The 19,732-nt window shown below is 36.1% G+C and overlaps 1 protein-coding gene and 1 long non-coding RNA gene across 4 annotated transcripts in view; one reads left to right on the forward strand and one right to left on the reverse strand.

The window, feature by feature from the left end:
- The window catches only part of LOC138147804 (uncharacterized), a 10,990-nt gene extending 2,709 nt beyond the window's left edge, over positions 1–8,281 (forward strand). The window contains exon 2 of the long non-coding RNA XR_011164896.1: positions 8,034–8,281. This is a non-coding gene — a long non-coding RNA (uncharacterized lncRNA). The remainder of the gene's footprint in view (positions 1–8,033) is intronic.
- The window catches only part of PRKN (parkin RBR E3 ubiquitin protein ligase), a 1,996,139-nt gene that overhangs the window by 1,001,789 nt on the left and 974,618 nt on the right, over positions 1–19,732 (reverse strand). For all 3 annotated transcript variants that reach the window (XM_069070393.1, XM_069070394.1, XM_069070395.1), the window contains one exon: positions 6,802–6,885. In XM_069070393.1, coding sequence (XP_068926494.1) covers positions 6,802–6,885 — 84 coding nt within the window. The remainder of the gene's footprint in view (positions 1–6,801; positions 6,886–19,732) is intronic.

Genomic DNA, 19,732 nt, shown 5'->3' on the forward strand with positions numbered 1-19,732 from the left:
AGAGAGAGAGAGAGAGAGAGAGAGAGAGAGAGAGAGAGAGAGAGAGAAGGAAGGGAGGCAGGGAAGGAAAGAAGGAAGAGACAGAGGGAATGAAGGAAGTGACAGATATATAGACAGATGGCAGAGAGAGAGTTAGAGGACAGCTAGATAGATGGAACAACAGACAAAGCATATTTACATATTATAGCCTCTCAAGAGAATGTCTTTTCTCTGAGGGCCCCATTTTCCATTTTGATTTTGTAGACCCAATGACTAGCACAAGGCCTTGAACGTCATAAATATCTGTTGGATGGCATGGGAATGAATTCTCTCAAAAGCTAAAAGTTTCACAGAACTTGCTCCTTCATTTCCCCTGCTCTAGAACTTCAAAATTTAGGAGCAGCATCCACCCCCTCCTTCTATTAAGCAGAAAGGATGAGACTTTTCTACTCCTGACTGAGACAAATCCCTCTGCTTTCACTCTTGGTACAATTCCCAATTAGCTCCTCCAAAGCCCTGTTCCAGTAATAATTTCCTCCTTTTTTCATGCACTTTCATTCTCACTTTTGCCTTTACTTGTAAACATATTCATCATCCAATACATATACACATATATACATACATACCCCCCCCCCCACACACACACAAGTCCCTTTGATCCTTATACTATATATCCCTCTCCTTTCCATGATTTGCTAAACTTCTTAAAAAGCTGCCTACAAATGACTGCTGACACATACTCATCATCTCGTCTCTCTTCAATCCCATCCTATCTGCCTTCTGCCGTCATTATACTGAAATTACTTTCCCAAGGGTCACCAATAACAAGCTGCCAAATCCAATAGACATTCTTTTTTTTTTTTTGCCTTTTGGAGGGCAATTGGGGTTAAGTAACTTGCCCAAGGTTACACAGCTAATTTTTTGTGTGGGTGTTAAGTGTCTGAGGCCAGAACCTAATTCAGGTCCTCCCAACTCCGGGGCCAGGGCTTTACTCACTGCACCACGACATTCTTTTCTTTTTTTTTAAGTTAATTTTTCTTATGCCCAGTTTGTCTCTATGAGTAGGACTGTATCAATACTGCCTTTTATACTAAGCTACTTGGTGTGGGGTTCTTCTCTTTACTGAATTTCTGGACAGGGAAATGATTATCCCTCATGCAAAGATTTCTCCTAGTTCAAGGGTTATTACCTTCAGGAAGCCCCAGATGACCAAGAATAGATTTTAGGGGGCACAGCAGGAGCATAGGCATATAGAACTCAGCCTTTCATGAAGCAAAGCAATTACTGCAGGCAAGGTCTCCAGGTGAGGCCAGAAAAAGGAAGTAGAAGAACAGTTCCATTACAAAACACACAGGGAAGCAATGAAGCAAATACTTAGCAGCAGCCAGAAGTGACCAGGGGATCAGTGCAGCAATGTCCAGCAGAGACTGCACTGCCAGCAAAAGGAGGTAGGTTGCAGGCCTGGTGGAAGCATTGTAACAACATTATTGGAAAACATCAACAGCTCTGAAGGGTTATTTGCTGCATATGCATTGGTTAATATGTTCTCTATATGTATCCCTCTATACACACTGCCTGGCCACACATTTCTTTATGTGCAAATCCATCCACATGCAAAATATAGGTACACATGTTCCCCATCTTCCTGACTATGTGCCTATAGGGAGGGAGAGGGCTGCAGGTTTATGGGGGATATGTTTTATTGCTACTTGTCTCCCTCCACTCTTTCATAAAATGCCTTTGCAATGTCCTCTGACTGCCTTGACAAGGTAAACACACCAGTGAGGGTTGGTGAATTATAGCTGAATAGCTATGGATCAAGAGTATCCTGAATATTGGCTAGCATCATTTGAGCAACCCATTCTCTGAGTTGTGGAGGTAGCCCTATGTGCTCCCCAATATAAAGGGAAAATAATTTAGTAAAAACATCTACTCAAAATCTAAAATAATTGTCTGTTTCATTTTTTGAAAAACCCTTATATACTTCTTTTTGCTTTTATCAAGAGAAAAATATTTTCATTTCATAGACCCATAGTAGAGACTATAATATAGTAATAATGAAAGAAAGCAGAAGGGAAAGGAGGTCTTGTGATAGAAGAAGTCATTTTTAAAAAGATCCCCTAGAGGATAAATTTTTAAGTGCTAAGATTTAATGACCAGGGGGAGGTTACTTTCAAATTTTAAGACTCATAAACTCAGCAGCTAAGATTCCTAAAAATATATGGCAGAAATTTTAATGCATGTGTGTTTATGCATACATATAGAAAGAGTTATACATAATCATATATATATTTATAAAGTATAGAGCATCTGCTCACTATAGTATAAGGTTAAACATAAAACAAAGGGATTACAGATTTATACTAAAAGCTGACACTTCATGTCATTAAGAAGGAAGGGTAAGTTTAATTTCATTCATGAAAGAAAATATAATTTCTGAAGTCTTAAAATCAATCAGAAATTATTTTCATTTGTGCTTCCTATATGTGTGTATGCATGCATTATGCATATCTGTATATTTACCCATGTGTATTCACACACAAATGTTGTGTAGACAGACATGTATATATACACACATGTGCCTATGTATACACGTGTGCACTTTGACAGGACTCCGCAGACTAAAGGGAATTCCTCCCTCATTTAGACTCAACTAAAACAATGAACAGATTTAGTCCAGTTTTTCATCTTGTTGTTTTTGTTCTCCAAATTTATTTATAAATTTCAAAATAACGCATACTTGACCTCCTCATTGTGCTATTTGCATGATAAAGTTTAAACTTCTGTATGAAATGATGCTGTACACATCAATGTCTTTTCCTTTTTCTTGTTCCTATGTTGTATGCCAATAGCTTGTTTTAAAACAGGTTATTTTCAAGCTGTTATAATTGCCTATTCTCTTTTCTTCTCACCTTTATCCTTTCCTCAGGGATGATGCTCAATTTGATCTTGGCTCTAACTAGCCCATGGTCTGACATAGACAGAAAGCTCATTCAGCAATGGCTCCCACATCAGTAATCAGTTGTTGCTTAGCTGAAAATTTCTTTTTTTTTAAATATGATGTTATTTTTGGCTCACCTTGACCAATGCTTTTTACTCTTTTCTAGAAGAAAGTATTCTCAATATTCAAGTAGGAGTTTATAAGTAGTCTACAAATCTTTATCCTCTTTTCTATCTTTATTTTGAACTGTATTAGCCAGCATTTTTCACCACAGGATCAAATATTTTGAGTTAGAAGTGTGGAAGAGAATTCTTTGCTCAGCAAAGTGGGCAAAAGCTTACTAACAACATTTTTAACTTATTTTTAATTATTCTAAATCCAAGCACAGCTCTGCTTGAGAAATAAATGCATAAAGTGACAGGACCCCCTCATGTCCTTGGATGTCTCAAGTTCTGATTGTCCCAATATTCTGATGTCCCAATTTAAAGGATTCTTGAATAAAGAATACTTCAAAATTAAGTTTGCACTAGGGCCCAGACCTTGAGTAATAACTTAAAAGCTTGCTCCATTAAATAAAATAATAATAAATTTAATTTTTGGTCCACCTTCTAAGAATCATTTCCATCTTACCATACCCTTGAAGGATCCTCCTTTCAAGCTGGAAGGTACCACCAAAACTTCATTTGGTTAGTCATCAGAGCCTTCTAATAATATGTTTGTTAATTCTCTTCACCCCCATTAAGTGATAGGTTGGGCATGGAGCAGAAATTGTTGGCAATGTTTGTCTTTGTCATGGAGGGCATCCTTTGTTGAGAATTTATGAAGCACTAATATAGGCTGGGCATTGTGCTAAACTGGGGATACAAGAGATAGTCCCTAAAAACTTTACGTTCTTGTAGAAGACAACCACCATAAAGGACATTAGTATACAAGGAAAAGTGAAGTTATAGGGATGGGGAGTAAAGTCATTGGACAATGTAACAACCAGCCTTTTAGAGAAGTAATGGTAGTACTTATTTGGTTGCAATTGATGAAAGTGGGCTTCCTACTCCAAGATCTTCTAACAAAGACTACTCTCAAGTAACCTTGTACATTATTTTTCAAAAGGAGGTACCTCTTGCCTAGGAAGAAAAAATGTATCGTCCAAGTTAGAAAACATATATTCCATCTTCCTAGAGGAACAGAACAGGACAATAGAAAAGCTCTAGTGTAATTGGTGGATGGGGAAAGTAACTAATTAGGCCGAGCATCAGGAAATTCAATAGCCAAATCTCCCTGACTTCCCTTCTTCCAGTGTCTGGACTAATAGAACAAAAATGGAAAAAATCATTTTAATGTGCAAATTTTGAATTATAACTTACCCCCCCAAACTTTTAGTCTCCTCTCCCCTATTTATTTCCTTTTCCTTTTTTTTTGTTAGAGGAAAAGTTAAATGGAACAGTTAAGTTCTTGCCTCTTTCTTTTGTGTATGAACAAGGTTACTTATTTGTGAATTCTTTAAAATCTGCTATATTTTATAAATCAGGTAAAGAAGGAAGACTTAAAATAGGGAGAGGACATCTACTGAGACTGTTTAAAGCATACCTCAACATTTGGGGGTAACACATAAATCATTCTTCCCTGGGTTTCTCTGCTTTTTCTGTATAAGGGTGTTTGCATTTAAAAATAATCCCTTAAAGGCTTAAAATTTGAGATCTGACAGAATTATGCATTTTACTATAAATTTTTATTCTCTTATTATCTCTTGTGGCAATCCAGTAGATTTCAGGAATTACTCAGGACTAATGTGTTGAGCCCAAATATTTTACCTGTTGCTAGTGACAGATACTATGTTTTACAGAGACTATTAGCTGCCAGCTGGTTGTGACAGTTTGTGAACTAACAATGACATTTGTGTTGGCATCAGAGTAGTATCTCTATTTCAGCAGTACTGACATCTCTGCTGCCAAAACAGAGAAAATGTATGCCATCATATCATTGTGGCCTCAAGCTATTCAAGGTAAAAAATAAAATAAACCCCATCACAAAATATAAACAACGCAATAAAATACTAGCTACAATATTTCCCATCCTGATAAACTTAAGAACCAAATTATTCTGAAGTTATTTTTAGGCTTCAAAAACTTTTCAAAAATAACTTTCCTAAGGTGATAGACTGAAGATGCACAATAAGATATATATTTTTAGATAAGTTTGAAGTGGGAATTTGCTTTGTTCGACTACACGTATTTGATGTGTAGTCTTCTTTTGTTCAACTGGAGAAGAAAAAAAGGAGGAAGAGAATAAGCATATCTATGACACTGTGTCAGGAGTTATGCTAAATGCTTTTAACAAGTATTATCTCATTTGTTGCTCACTATAACCTTGTGAGGTAGTAGCTGTCGCATTTTACAGTTGAGAAAACTGAGACCAATAGAAGTTAAGTAACTTGCCCAGGGTCACATAGATATTAAGTGTCTGAGGGGAGATTTGGCCTTAGATCGTCCTGACTCTAGGCATAGCAATCTATCCAATGCACCACCAATTGCCAAGGGATGTACAAGAAAAAGAAAATAAATGCTTGTTCATTGAAGAAAAAAAAAATTAATTGGGGCAGCCAGGTAACACAGCGAGTAGGAGCACTGGCTCCAGTGTCGGGATGACCTGGGGATCGAATCTGTGCTCCAACACTTAGCACCCACCCAGAAACACCTGGCTGTGTAACCTTGAGCAAGTTACTTAACCCCAATTGCTCAGGGGAGGCCCGGTGGCTCAGTGAGTAAGAGCACCGGCTCCAGTGTCCGGATGACCTGGATCAAATCTGGGCTCAGATACTCAGCACCACACCCAGAAATAACTGGCCCTGTAACCTTGAGCAAGTTACTTAACCCTAATTTAAAAATAAGTCCTATGCTTACCAAGGATGATTCAAGACTGGAACAGTGGTTTCATTACTTTGGGAACTCCCACGTAAGGGAGCATCCCTAACTGTGCAGTCAAAGAGAGAAGTCTAGACCCCTGAGAAGTTGATTGACTTGCCTGGTTTCATTTGGTCAATATTTATCCAAGGCAGGGTTTGAACCCAAGTCTGCATGGTTGTTGGGCCCATCTCCAGCTGTCCTGATCTATATCTTACCACTGGACCCAGATGGCTTTGGAGGAGAAAGTGAAGCTGATGACTTTGCACAGCCCTCCCTCACTTAAATCGAATTAACTTCCATGTCATAGCATCCTCTCCCTGATGTCATGGTCGTTTTCAAGACAGAAGGACAAATGATAATCATGACTTCCATACTAGCTTTCTATCTATAGTACAACACTGTTATTTAAACTAAGTAAATGTTATATAAATACATGTGCCTATATTTAAGATATTTCCTAAAAGAAAAAAATTTCTGCAAGTCAGGAAATTGGGCAGGAAAAGATGGTAACAGAAAAGAAAAACCAATATTCTGGATTAAATGGACATAAACATAAACTATCATTATGGAGAGAGAGTAACATCGAAACTTCCCTATCCCCTGATCCTTTACTGCTAACCTTTTATTGCTTCCATTAATATCACTTCATGAAGAAGTTCGTAGAATTTCAAGGAATCAGTACCCATACTTGAACAATTCCCTGGAAAAGTAATAAAGCAGATCAAAATGATAAGTAAACACTAAGTAAACACTAAACAGGAACAGGAGTTTCATTTAAGTGAGGAAAAAAAAAACCTTTTGGTGATGGCTATTGTATGCTAGTCACATCAGTTATTGGTTCTGCCTTAAGTCCATTTGTTAGCAAAAATATATTGCAATGAAGTCTAACTCTTGCATAGGATTTTGGATCTTAGGTATACATTTCACAATTTGGTAGCATCATTCATTCCTCCAAAAATTGTATTTTTGCCAATTACTTACTGCTCCAGTTCCATTGCAATCTGGGGAATGACAAATACCACTCATCCTGTTTGAAATCAGGACATCATCCCAGCATGATGGACCCTTGGAGAGAAAGAGAAACAAAACATTTAGCAATCTAAGGGTAATGTAGTTTATTTTCTATTGAAGTTTGTTTAAATCTATTTCTCTTATTTATGAAATGATAACAAAATACCACCACTCTTGCGGAGAATGAAACATTTACTCAATTGCATTAGATACTCTTAATATGACTTTATTCCAAGGCAACAAGGTTTTCACATCTAACTCTTTTTAAATTCTGGGTAGGTGAGAGGAAGGAGAATCCCAATCTGTCTGAAGATACAAAAATGTTTCCTTCATTTTCATAGGGGAAAGATTCTTAAACTGCATTTGCAATCATTATATTTCTGTTCTTACTAAGTTCTTTTTTATTATTAATTTTTTGAAAATTTTGTTTATTTTTAGTTTACATCATTCATTTCCACAAGATTTTGAGTTACAAATTTTCTCTGTCTTTCCCCTACCCACCACCCCAAAACAGTGATCCCACTGTATACCCCCTCCCTCAATTTGCTCTCTCCTATATCCTCTCCCATACCCCCTCTGACTTTCTGTTAGGGCAAAATGGATCTCCATTCCCCAGTACCTGTATATCTTATTTCCCAATTGCATGTAATAATAATAATAATAATATATGTTTTAAACATTTGATTTTAAAACTTTGGATTACAGATTTTTCCCTTCCTCCCTCCTTACGCACCCTTACTGGGAAGATAAGCAATTCAATATAGGTTGTACATGTGTAACTACACAAAACATTTCCATAGTGGATATATTGTGAAAGACTAACTATATTTCCTTCCATCCTATCCTGCCTCCCATTTGTTCTTTTCTCTACTTTGATCCTGTCCCTTTTCAAAAGTGTGTACTTCTAACTACCCTCCCCCCAACCCACCCTCCCTTTCATAACCCCCCCCTCATCCCATTCCCCCCTACTCTCCTGTAGGATGAGATACCCTATTTTTAGAGCAACATTTTCATAGCTAAGGATTGCCTAAAAAAAAATTTCAGTCTGAATATCATCCTCCTTTGCAACTGACCAATTGCAAAAGGACACACAAAGATTTCTGGGAAGTTTCTAAAAGTCACTCAATTGTATTTCAAATATAATGAATACAGTTTATTGAAAACAATTGCCTAAAATATTAATCTTTAATAATGACTTTTAGGTGATAGAAGAACTGCCTTGGGGAAAAGATCAAGACCAATTTCAGTTCTAGTCCTGTCTCTGACAGTGCCCTCAGTGACCATGAGCAAATAATGACTTCTCAAGGACCCAGGAAAAATCCAAAAATGCATTTTGCAGAAGAGTTGCTGATCGGTTCTGGCCAAGGATATTTCTTCACCAGGAACTTCTTATACTGATCAAATCAAAACACCAGATAAAAACCAATACACATAAATAAAAAATACATACCTATATTTGGTCTGGATCTATGATTTCATCATTGTAAGAGAGAGAGATAAATATTGGGGGCGGGTGTGTATATTATATGTACATGGAGATGGAGAGAGACAGTCATTATTTTCCCCAAAATTGCAGAGATAAAAACGGAAGCCCTAAGGTAAAAATGTATAAGAAATGTAAACCAGGCAACATAAAATTAATGCATTGCCTACAAAGTCAGGCTCAGGTGGATATCAGTGTTTTTATTTCCTATAACTTTGGGGTCTGAGCAGCGGAAGATTGGGAGAACCTCTGCTGATAAAAAACGTCAGGTCTAGCTGTTCTGCTGATATGTGGCCCTGGGCGAGAAGGAACTACCACATGCTGGGTGAATGCAGAAGCAGAGGGACTGGGATGCTGCTGGCTGTGAACTTACAGAACAGTAGGATTCTTGGATTTGGTTCCAGTTCAGAGGGGAGAACTGAAGAAGGACCTGAGTCCAGAGGCACAATCCTTATGCCCCAGGACTAGGAGTGATTGCAGCAAGTAGCTATAAATTAAAAAAGAATAATAATAATGAGCATAGGAGAAAGAACCCAACCACAGGAAGTTACTATGGGAATTGAGAAGACCAGGGTTTGACTTCAGAGGAGGATACAAATCCTCTTCTACCCCAAAGAATAACATCAAATGGTCACCTGCCCAAAAAGAATTCAAAGAAGAGCTTAAAAAGGACTTTAAAAATCAAATGAAAGAGACTGAAGGAAAAAATAAGAACAATACAAGAAAAACAAGACTATGAAATGAAAATTAAAAAACTAGAAAAGGAAATGTAGAATCTCAAGGAAGAAAATGACTCCTTGAAAATTGGAATTCAACAGACACATTGTATCTGTGATGACTAACTTTGATAGACTGGGCTTCTCTCAGTAATGAAAGGCTATAAGACAACTCCAAAAAACTCATGATGGAAAGGGTTATTCACATCCAGAGAAATATTTACAGAGACTGAATGCAGATTGAAGCAAACTACTTATTTTCTCTCTTTTTTATTTTGTTTTGTTCCTTTCTTCTCATAGTTCATTCCATTGGTTACAATATGTCTTTACAAATTGATTAACGTTTAATGTGAAGGTTATTGTAGAACTTAGATTGCATGCCACCATGGGAAGAGAGGTAGGGGGAGAATATTTGGAAATCAAAAGTTTGTGGAATTGGATGTTGTAAACTAAAAATAAATCAATAAATAAATTAAAAATTTTTTTAAAAGAAAAGAAAATTAGAATTGAGCAAGGGGAGTCCAGCAAAGTTATTAGAGACCAAGAAATAAAAAAAACAAAATGTAGAGAATAAAAAAAAGAGAATGTGAAACATCTCATAAAAAAAAAAACAACTGATTTGGAGAACAGATCAAGAAGAGAAAATATAAGAATAATCGGACAACCTGAAAGCTACAATAAAAAAAGAACCTTGTTATACTAATATGAGAAATGATTAAAGAAAATTGTCCTGAAGTGTTAGAACAAGAGGGGAAAGTGGAAATAGAAAAAATCCACTGATCACCACCTAAAAGAGATGCTTTGAGGAAAATCTATAGGAAATTCCAAAAACCCCAGCTCAAGGAGAAAATTTTATGAGCAATAAGAAAAAACAATAACAACAACCAATCAAATATGGTGAAGCCAAAATTGGAACCACACAAGACCAAGCAGCAGCTACATTAAAAGACCAAAGGTCTTGGAACACTATATCTAAGAGCCAAAGAACTGGGGTTGCAGCCAAAAATATCATAGCAAGTAAAGTTAAGCACAATCCTGAACAAAAATAGGTTGGGGGGAGATTACCAGACTTTCAGGATTTTATTGCCAAAAGTTCCAAACATAACAGAAAATCTGACATAAAAGTTCCAAGAAAAATATAAGGTAAATAAAAAAGACTAATTACAAGGGACTCAATAAGGACAGACTGTTTACTTTTTTATGAGGAAATATAAATTGTTTGCCTAAGATTGTAATTAGTAACTGGGATGTTTGAAAGAAAGACTGGGATAGAGCTGAGTATGATATGATTCTGAAAAGTACTATTGTCTAGGAAAAGGCAAAAAGAATATCTTATTCAAATTAGGTGAAAGAAAGAACTGACACAGAAATTAAATGGAAGAGGAGGGCTGGTGATTCTGGAATCTACTCTCATGAGGAATGGGTTAAAGAGGGAACAATACACACATGCATACAACCACATACACACATATCTATATATATATATGTATGTATGTGTATATATATGTATATATATACATATATCTAGAAGGGTATAAAGTCTTCTAAATTCAGAAAGAAATAAAAGGCTAAGGTGACAAGGAGGAGGGGAGGGAGTTTTAGAAGGAAGAGGGAAAGGAATTGGATAATGGGGAGGTATAGAAGTGTGTCTAGATTAATTGGAGGGTAGAGGATAAAGGAGTGATCTTTTGAGGGGGTAGTAACAGGAGGGCAAGGTAGTGGGTAGAAGTAAAGTAGAAGAGTCAGGAGAGAGAGGTAGAGATAAACAAAAACAAAAAATAAAGATCAGGAGAAGAATTTATTAGGAAAAAAATCAGGACTATTAATGATCTCAAACAAAGTTAAAATGAAAATAGATTGAAGCAAAAGAGAAAAATAGGGAAAATGTACTATATTTCATTGATATGTTTCAATATTGTTTTATACTATTTAAAATAACTACAAATATAAGGCTGGAATGTTGCTATGGTGCAGGAAATAACTAGTTGGCAGACAGAAAAATCTGGAAAGACTTGGACTTATGAAGAAAGATGTTATCTACCCTCAGAAAAACAGAGGACAAATAAATATAGTACATGGTCTTACACAGGTGCATATGACCATAGATATCTAAGTATATGCACGTGTATGTGCATATATGTATATGTATGTGTGCATACATATGTATATTTGCATTTAATTATAGATTCTTAGGAAAGGGGGGAAAAGTGAGGGAAAAGATCAAAGTAAAAAGTATATTGCAAAGAACAAAAGAAAACTTACAAGGAAGCAAAGGAAAGATGGACATCTCTGAATATAATGTGTAATGTGTTTAAGTTTATAATATTTTTTCTTGTTGCATATTTAAGTTTTAGAAAGAAAAAAAAGATAAAAGTCTATGATGCTATCATTCTGAAGTAGATTAGGTCTGTCTTTTTTTTTTTTTTACCAACCCATCGTTACAAAATTTTACTATTTCTCGTTTTAAAGTGTTTCCAACGAATATTTTATATTAGAATCTGTATGATAGAAAAAAGCTCTATTTTCATGTAATGGGGTGATGAAGCTGAGCAATTCTACTGGATACTTTTTGAGGGGCCCGTGCTTATCTGAGACAACAAAGCAGTTCCTGATTGGTCCCTGAGACTGGGACTCTAATGAAAATGAACCTAATGAGAAGGAAGAAACTCCAACACTGGGATAGGAAAGGATGGAGAAAAGGACTTTTGTTCTCTTTTGAGGTGACCTTTTTTGTTGGGGCACAGATAGAACCCATTAGACTTTCAATCAGGGAAAGATGGGCTTTTTCTGCCCTCTTCTCATCCATGAACCACAGTGGTTTATGAGAACATGTGCTTCATTTGATGAGCCTGAGTCTGTACCTCTAGTCTCTAGCTACCTCTGTTTGGTGCTTTTTTCCCTGATGTAACACTCAGAAATGTACACTTATCGTCCTATGGATAATTATCTTAGGCATAAAAGTCAGGAGTTTCTGAGCTGGGTCTTGGTCACCCAGTAGCAGGTGATTTCCATAATAGCTTCTCAGCTACTTGGAAGATTCTCTACTAAGAAAGCCTAAATCATATCCTAGGTAATAGGGAGATTTGGCTATCCCTAAGTCTACAGGAGGAACAGCTGGTGGTTCACTAGATAGAGTACTGAGTAAAGAGTCAGGGAGACCTGAGTTCAAATCCAGCCTCAGTCACTCACTAGCTATATGATCCTGGACAAGTCATTTAACCCTGTTTGCCTCAGTTTCCTCATCTGTAAAATGAGCTGGAGAAGGAGGGAGAAACCCTTTCAGTATCTTTGCCAAGAAAACCAAGTTCCAGGGTCATAAACAGTCAGACATGACTGTGTCCAAGGTACTCTAAAAATTAATTATAAAAATAAAAAATTAATTCAGGCTATTTGAAAGTCAAATACTGAAGCTGAAGCTTAAATATTCTGGCCACATGAGATATGGGATCACTGGAAAATACGCTGATGTTGGGAAAGATTGAAAGCAAAAGGAAAAGAGGATGGCAGAGAATGAGACTGAAGAATGATGGATGTCATCATGGAATCCAATATATGTGAATGTGGGTAGTGTCTGGCATACTATGATCAACCATGGGATCATAAAGAGTCATACACAATTGGAAGACTGAACAATAACATGTATTTAATATACTTTGGTTTCTCACCCTACCCCAGTTCCCATGTCATTTAATACTTTTGAGTGAATATGAAATAAAATATCATTTAAACACATTATAGTGCTTGTCAATATATAACTGAAATCATGAAATGAAGCAAAATCACCCAACTTAAGGGTAGATATTACCATCAAAGGATGCTAAAAAGTAATAAAGGAAACATTAGGCAAGTGTTATATTCTTTTCAAAGTTTTCAAAACTAAAATTTATGTCACTGGTTCCATGTTTTCATAGGGCAACTCAAGTGGAAAATTGAAGTAGTTACCTGGATAATTCACAAGGAAAGAACACTTTTACAAACTTCAGAGTGTTCAGGTAAAAGATTTTTCTGGTCTTAAATTAGACAAGTAATTATCTTAATCTTCACTTCACATGGGAAATGGGTTTATTTTTTCTTAAAATCAGTTTCTCTTATTTTTCAAAAGTACTTCTGGGAGTTTTTAATGTACACGATTTTGGAATAGGACTATTATTATAGAGTAATCTTATGTAAGTAGCACTTTTATCTGTGATGTCATTTATCTCTGAATTTTTAGTGTAAAGATAATTCTGAAGCATCAAATGAACACACACATATATATGTGAATAACAGGGACTGGCCCTATGGTTTCATCAAAAGATGGGGTAACCACATGTATAATACATCAGATTGATTACTCTCTTAGGTGGAAGGGAAGGAGGGATAGAACTTGGAATTTAAAAGTGTATTTTAAACGTTAAATATTATTTCAACATGTAATTGGGGGGAAATATTTTAATGAAAAAGGGGGTTACCACTAAACAACCTCCTTGACCTGTTCAAATCAATACCTTCTCTGCAACCTGAGTCTGAAAGAGTCTAAAATATTTCAGGGGTTCAGTGGCTTCCTCAAGACCATACAACTAGTATGTGTTAAAGGCGGTCCATTTGAATGATATGAAGGAAAAAGAAATAAAAACAAAGATAGGTACCCATTCAGTCTAAAGGTTATCATATTCTATCACTTAAGTTTTAAGCTTTGGCTACGCTACTAACTGACCGAATAGCATCCTTACTGATACACAGTTTCTATAACTGAGAGAAGTAATAGCAAGGACAACAAACTTTATATAAGTCCTTAAGGTTTACAAAACACTCGACAAATATGATCTCCTTTGGTCCTCACAGCAACGCTTGAAGGGATTATTATATTGGATAATTATTCCTATTTTAAAGATGAGGGGGCCTCAGCAGAAGTTAAGTGACTAGTCCAGTGTCACACAGCTAGTAAGTATCTGAGGAATGATTTGAACTAAGTGACAGAGAAATCTCATTTCACCTCTAGGTGTCACTTACCCTCATCCAAATTCCTTAAGAAACCCCATAGGCAGAGGTGAGAAATATCCCCTTCTGTGAAACAGCAAAGCATAGTGAAAAGAGAATCGCCTCAGAAGGCCTGAGTTCCAATGTTACCTCTGAAATTTATTGCCTGTCTGAACTTTTTTCTTAATTTCCTCACATGCAAAATGAGAGGGTTTGTCTAGATGATCTCTGAGGTCCCTTCTAGCTCAAAATGTATAATTTGTTGTCCAAAGGAAGATAGAGAAGTATTCACACAGTACCACATTTTCCAAGATTATTATGGTCTTTTTCTACTTTTCTTAAGTTGTCAGTTCTCAAAAAGCAGAAAAGTCATAGATATCATGCTGGAAGATCAAATGTGAATCCTGCTTTGAACCTATGTTAACTAACTATATGACCTTGGGAAAGTCATTTAACTTGAACCCCAGTTTCTTCACTTGAAAAGTGAGAAGAGTAATACTTGCACTACTTTTGTCAGAGGACTGTTGTGAGGAAAGAGCTTTAAAACCTTAAAACACAATATGAAAGCAAGTTATAACTACAACTTCAAGCTTAATAATTTTATAACTTGAGATTAGTCATGTCCCTCTGAGTCTCATGTTCCTTATCTATGAAACAGGAAAAATAATACTTTCACTAATTACTTCATAAAGATTTAGTGTGAGGCTCATACATGATGTGTACAAAACATTTTTTTTTCCAAACACCAAAGCTTGGAACAAACCCTCTTCAGTTCTCCTACATGTTGTATTTTCATGTAATAGTTACTGTCTCTTTGTAGGACTGAGTTTGTAGGGCAGCCCTTAGAAGTCTGGCTATCTTCCCCTGGCTACTTTCCCTATAAAAATGATATACTGACACAGATTCTATTCATCAATTGTTTATTAGGTGTATACTTCGTGTGCTAGCTCTTGTGGACAAACGGAAAAATTGACATTACACCTTCAAGGAGCTTAGAAATTAAGAATATTGAGATGAATCCTGTTGGTATTGGAAGATTAACTAAACAGACACCATTAACTGAAAAAAAATTATATATTTTTATACTCAATTAGGCTATTTAAAAAATAAAAAATATTAATAATAGTTAACACTTACATAACAAGTTTTATGTGCTAGGCAATTGTGAACATAGATACCTTAATCAGTAAATGTCATTGCTGGACTGTTTCCTCTAACTAGAACTCACTGCCTGAGTGCCATGGGTGATAACTTATTCCTGTTTCCAAATTCTCTTTCACTACACGCTCTTGAAATTATTGCTTGCAAGTTCTCACTGATGGTTTTATCTTCATTACTAAATCAGCTGATCTAATTCATTCAAAGCAAGAGTATTTACTGAAATGGCATTCCATGAACAAAAGTAACAACACATTCCTTCTTGCTCCATAAATTGGGGGCAGACTCTGATCCTTCCATAAATATACATTAGAAGGGCAGTATGTACTTTGTGTCCAAAGTAATCCATGCTTCCTATGGTACACTATACCAATATCCTTTTTCTTTTGGTGGTATCCTCAAAGTGTTGATCTCTAAGAGTATAGTCTCTGCTAGAAAGCTCACTTAGTTGGGTGCTGTGGGCCTGCTACACAGAATAATTCCCTTTTGAAACTCTCACAGATGATTCTTTCTTACCCACAACTCAATTCCACTCCACTGGATGAGGTCATAAGGTTGGGAGGAGAGGAAGGAAGAAATTTCCCTCCCCTTGCCAAACTTTAGGAAAGAGTTCTAAGGTGTGGATACAGGGACAGATTTCTTAAAGACTGTTTTGATTTTTTAAAGGGCATCAGGATGATGGTAAACTCATGAGGATGGATTTAGTTAGAAGATTAAAATTAGAATGATATCGTCCAGTGGCACTCAATCACATACCTTTGAGGTCAACTGAGTTAGGACTGCTTATTTGCCATCAATGAGTTGCCCCCATCCCCTCCCCAGGAGCAGAGCTCAAATTTAAAGAAAAAGGCCAAAAAATAAGCAAAACAACAACAACAAAAGAATCTGACCACAGAAAGTTATTATGGTGATGGGAAAGACTAAGAAACAAACTCAGAAGAGGACAACGATATCAAAACAATGTCAAAACACCTATAAGCAAAACCCCAAAGAAAAACAGGAAGTCACCTCAAGCCCAGAAAGAACTCATCAAAGAGTTCAAAAAGGAGCTTAAAAATCATATAAGAGAAGTAGAAGAAAAACCAGGGAAAAAAAAATGAGTGACACAAGAGAATTGTGAAAAAAGAGTCAACACCTTGGAAAAAGAAAACAACTGCTTAAAAAGTATAATTAGCTACCTGGAAAATGGAGATACAACAGTCCACTGAAGAAAACAACTCTCTAGAAATCACAATTGGTCAAATGGAAAAGGAAGTACAAAAGCTAACTGGGGAAAACACTTCCTTAAAGGTTAGAATTGGGCAAGTGGAAGCAATGACTATATGAGATATGAAGTATCAATCAAACAAATTTCAAAGAACTAAAAATGGGGAAAATGTTAAATACTTTACTGGAAAACAAACTTCTGGAAAACAGATCTAGGATAGACAATGTCAGAATCATTGGAATACCTAAAAGCCACAAGCAAAAGGAGGACCTGGTCAGCATCTTTCACGCAATTAACAAGGAAACCTGCCCTGCTATCCTGGAACCAGAGGCCAAAATAGGCACTGAAAGAATCCACCAATCATTTTGGAAAGAGATGACAAAATAAAAAAAACAAAGGAACATTATAGCCAAACTACAGAATTATCAGGCCAGTGGTGAGAAAGAAACAATTCAAATGTGGGAGAACCACAATCAGGATTACATAGGATTTGGCAGCTGCAACAATAAAGGACTGAAGTTCATGGAACCTGATATTCTGGAAGGCAAAGGAGCTAGGACTACATCCAAGAATCACCTACCTAGAAAAATTAAGCATTATACTCCAAGGGCAGAAAAAAAAAGATCATTTAGCGAAATAGAGTGATTTCAATCTTTCATAAAGAGAGGACCAAAGCTGAACAAAAAATCTGATCTCCAATATTGAGACACAAGAGAAGCCTAAAAAGTTAAAAAGGGAAAAGAAAACACAAGGTATTCAATGGAGCTGAAGTGCTTACATCCCTACATGGGAAAATGATACTTGTAATTCTTAAAAACTGTACCACTAATAGTAACAGCTAGAAGGAATATATATATACGGAGGGTATGGGTAGAAAGTGAATTTGAAGGATTGACAGAAAGATATAATTAAGGAATGAGAGAGAGGAGTACAATGGTTGCAGAAGCAAGGGAAAGGTAGAGTAGGGCAAATTATTTCACATGAAGAGGCAGAAAAAAACTATTCCAGTGGAGGGAAAAATGGGTGAGCGGGCAATGGACATCACTTGAATCTTAGTCTTACTAGTACTGGCTCAAAGACAGAATAAGATACACAATCAAATGAATATAGAAATCTATCTGACCTGACAGGAAAGCAAGAGGGGAGGAGACTAAATAAAGTGAGAGGAGCTGACAGAAGGGAGGGCAGATTGGGGGAGGAAGTAGCAAAAGCATAACCCTCTTGAGGAGACACAGGGTGAAAGGAGGGAGAGATTAGAATAAATGAGGGGGTGGAAATAGGATAGAGGGAATTAGGTTTAACAGTAGTTTAACTATGAAAAAAAATTGAGAAGCAAGTTTCTCTAATAGAGACTTCATTTCTCAAACATATAAAGAACTAAGTCAGATTTATAAAAATAAGAGTCATTCTCCAATTGATAAATGATCAAAATATATGAACAATTTTCAGATGAAGTAAAAGAAGCTATCTACAATTGTATAAAAATACTCTCACTCCTGATTGGAAAAATGCAAATAAAACAATTCATATCTATTAGATTGGCTAATGGGACAGAAAGGTTGGTGGGTATGTGGGAAAAATGAGACAGTGCACTGTTGGTGGAGTTGTGAATTGATTCAACCATTCTGTAGAGCAACTAGGAACTATGTCCAAAGGGCTATAAAACCATCCATACCCTTGGACTTAGCAATTCCACTACTAGGTCCGTATCCCAAAGGATATTTAAAAAAAAATAAAAAGGAAAAGGACTTATATGTACAAAAATATTTAAAGTAACTCTTTTCTAGTACCAAAAAACTGGAAATTGAGGGGATACCCATCAATTGGGGAACAGGTGAATAAACTGTCATATGTAACTATAATGGAATACTATTATGAAATATTACTAGTAATACTAATTAATTAATAATAGTAGTAAGAAATGTTGAGCACGATGCTCTCAGAAAAACCTGCAAAGACTTACTTGAGTTGATACGCAAGTGACAGGAATATTGTGCAATGATCAGCTGTGAATGACTTAGCTATTCTCAATAATACAATGATCCAAGACAACTCTGAAGGACTTATTAAGAAAAATGCTATCCATCCCCAGAGAAAGAACAGATCTTGTCTGAATACAGATTGCAATATACTTAAAATTTTTTTGAGGTTTTTTATTGTCTATTTTTTCTTTCACAATATGACTATTATGGAAATAGTTTGCATAACTACAAATATATAACCTATATAACAAATTGCTTACCTTCTCAATGGGGGGGGGCGAGGAGGGAGGGAGGAAGGAAAGGAGAGAATTTGGAACCCTAAGTTTTAAGAGGAATGTCAAAAATTGTTTTTATGTGCAAATGGGGAAAACATTAGACAAATTTTTAAAAAATTACATGAGCACTTAAAAATTGCACTGACATAAAACTAGGGGAAAATATTTTTTCAAAAGGTAAAAATGAGGCTACTCCCAGTGTTTCATCCTGCACTATCTATAAATGTAGCCAGTCAATCAGAAAGCATTTATTAAGCTCCTACTATATAGCAGACACTAACTAAGGCAAAAACAAAGTCCCTGCTCTCAAGGGACTTGAGAAAAAATGCAGCTGGTCCAAATCTGAAAGGAAAACAACCTTAACACCTCATTGTCTCTGTTACTTGCCTCCTACATCATGTCATTTAACTGAGTTGGAAAGATGCAAATCATTAGGAATTCCCTGATCAACCCTCCTTTATACAATATTGCAAATAGTCTCAGTTACAAGATGCTGCTTGCCTAATGAATGAAACAGGCCTGCTGATTCTGTTTGGCTTCTTTGTGGCCAGTTTATTTTTCTTCTTCTCCAATAAACAGAAGCAGAAAGAGAAAGGTCACCATGAAGAATGTATCGCCTCACTAACACATGGCAGTTTTCTCCCTAAAATCATGAAATTTCTCTCCACATGAACACCTCTCAATTTTCTTTCTGAAGAAACTTCCTTCCTGCTTCCTCCTGCGCGATCAATATCCCTTTAATGAACAATGTTCAAGTTTGCTCATTAACCACTTTCCATAACAGCCTTACTTTCTAACTAAGAGAACTTGATTTAATTTAGCAGATATTTGTTGACTGTCATGCTATATTTAAGTCATTGTGCCGTCTGATAAGACACTGTTTTCTGAAAGAGCCTGGGGTTTGAAATTTATACTTTTTAGGATTGAACTCTTAAAATATTTAACAAGAATGAATTTCTTTTATAAAAATTAGAAAAAAGTGGTTTACCACTAGCCACATATCTGTTCCCTTAACTGTCATAATACACATCTCATAGGCTCTTAAAGGCCAGTAGACTGTGCCATAGACATTAGGCTGATACCTAGTCACAGTTAGTGGTTTTAGTGCAAATCAATCAATG

Source organism: Petaurus breviceps, unplaced genomic scaffold, assembly GCF_028583685.1.
Source record: "Petaurus breviceps papuanus isolate PSGF00001 unplaced genomic scaffold, PetGlider_PUasm1.0 90808, whole genome shotgun sequence".
NCBI classification, from domain to species: Eukaryota; Metazoa; Chordata; class Mammalia; order Diprotodontia; family Petauridae; genus Petaurus; species Petaurus breviceps.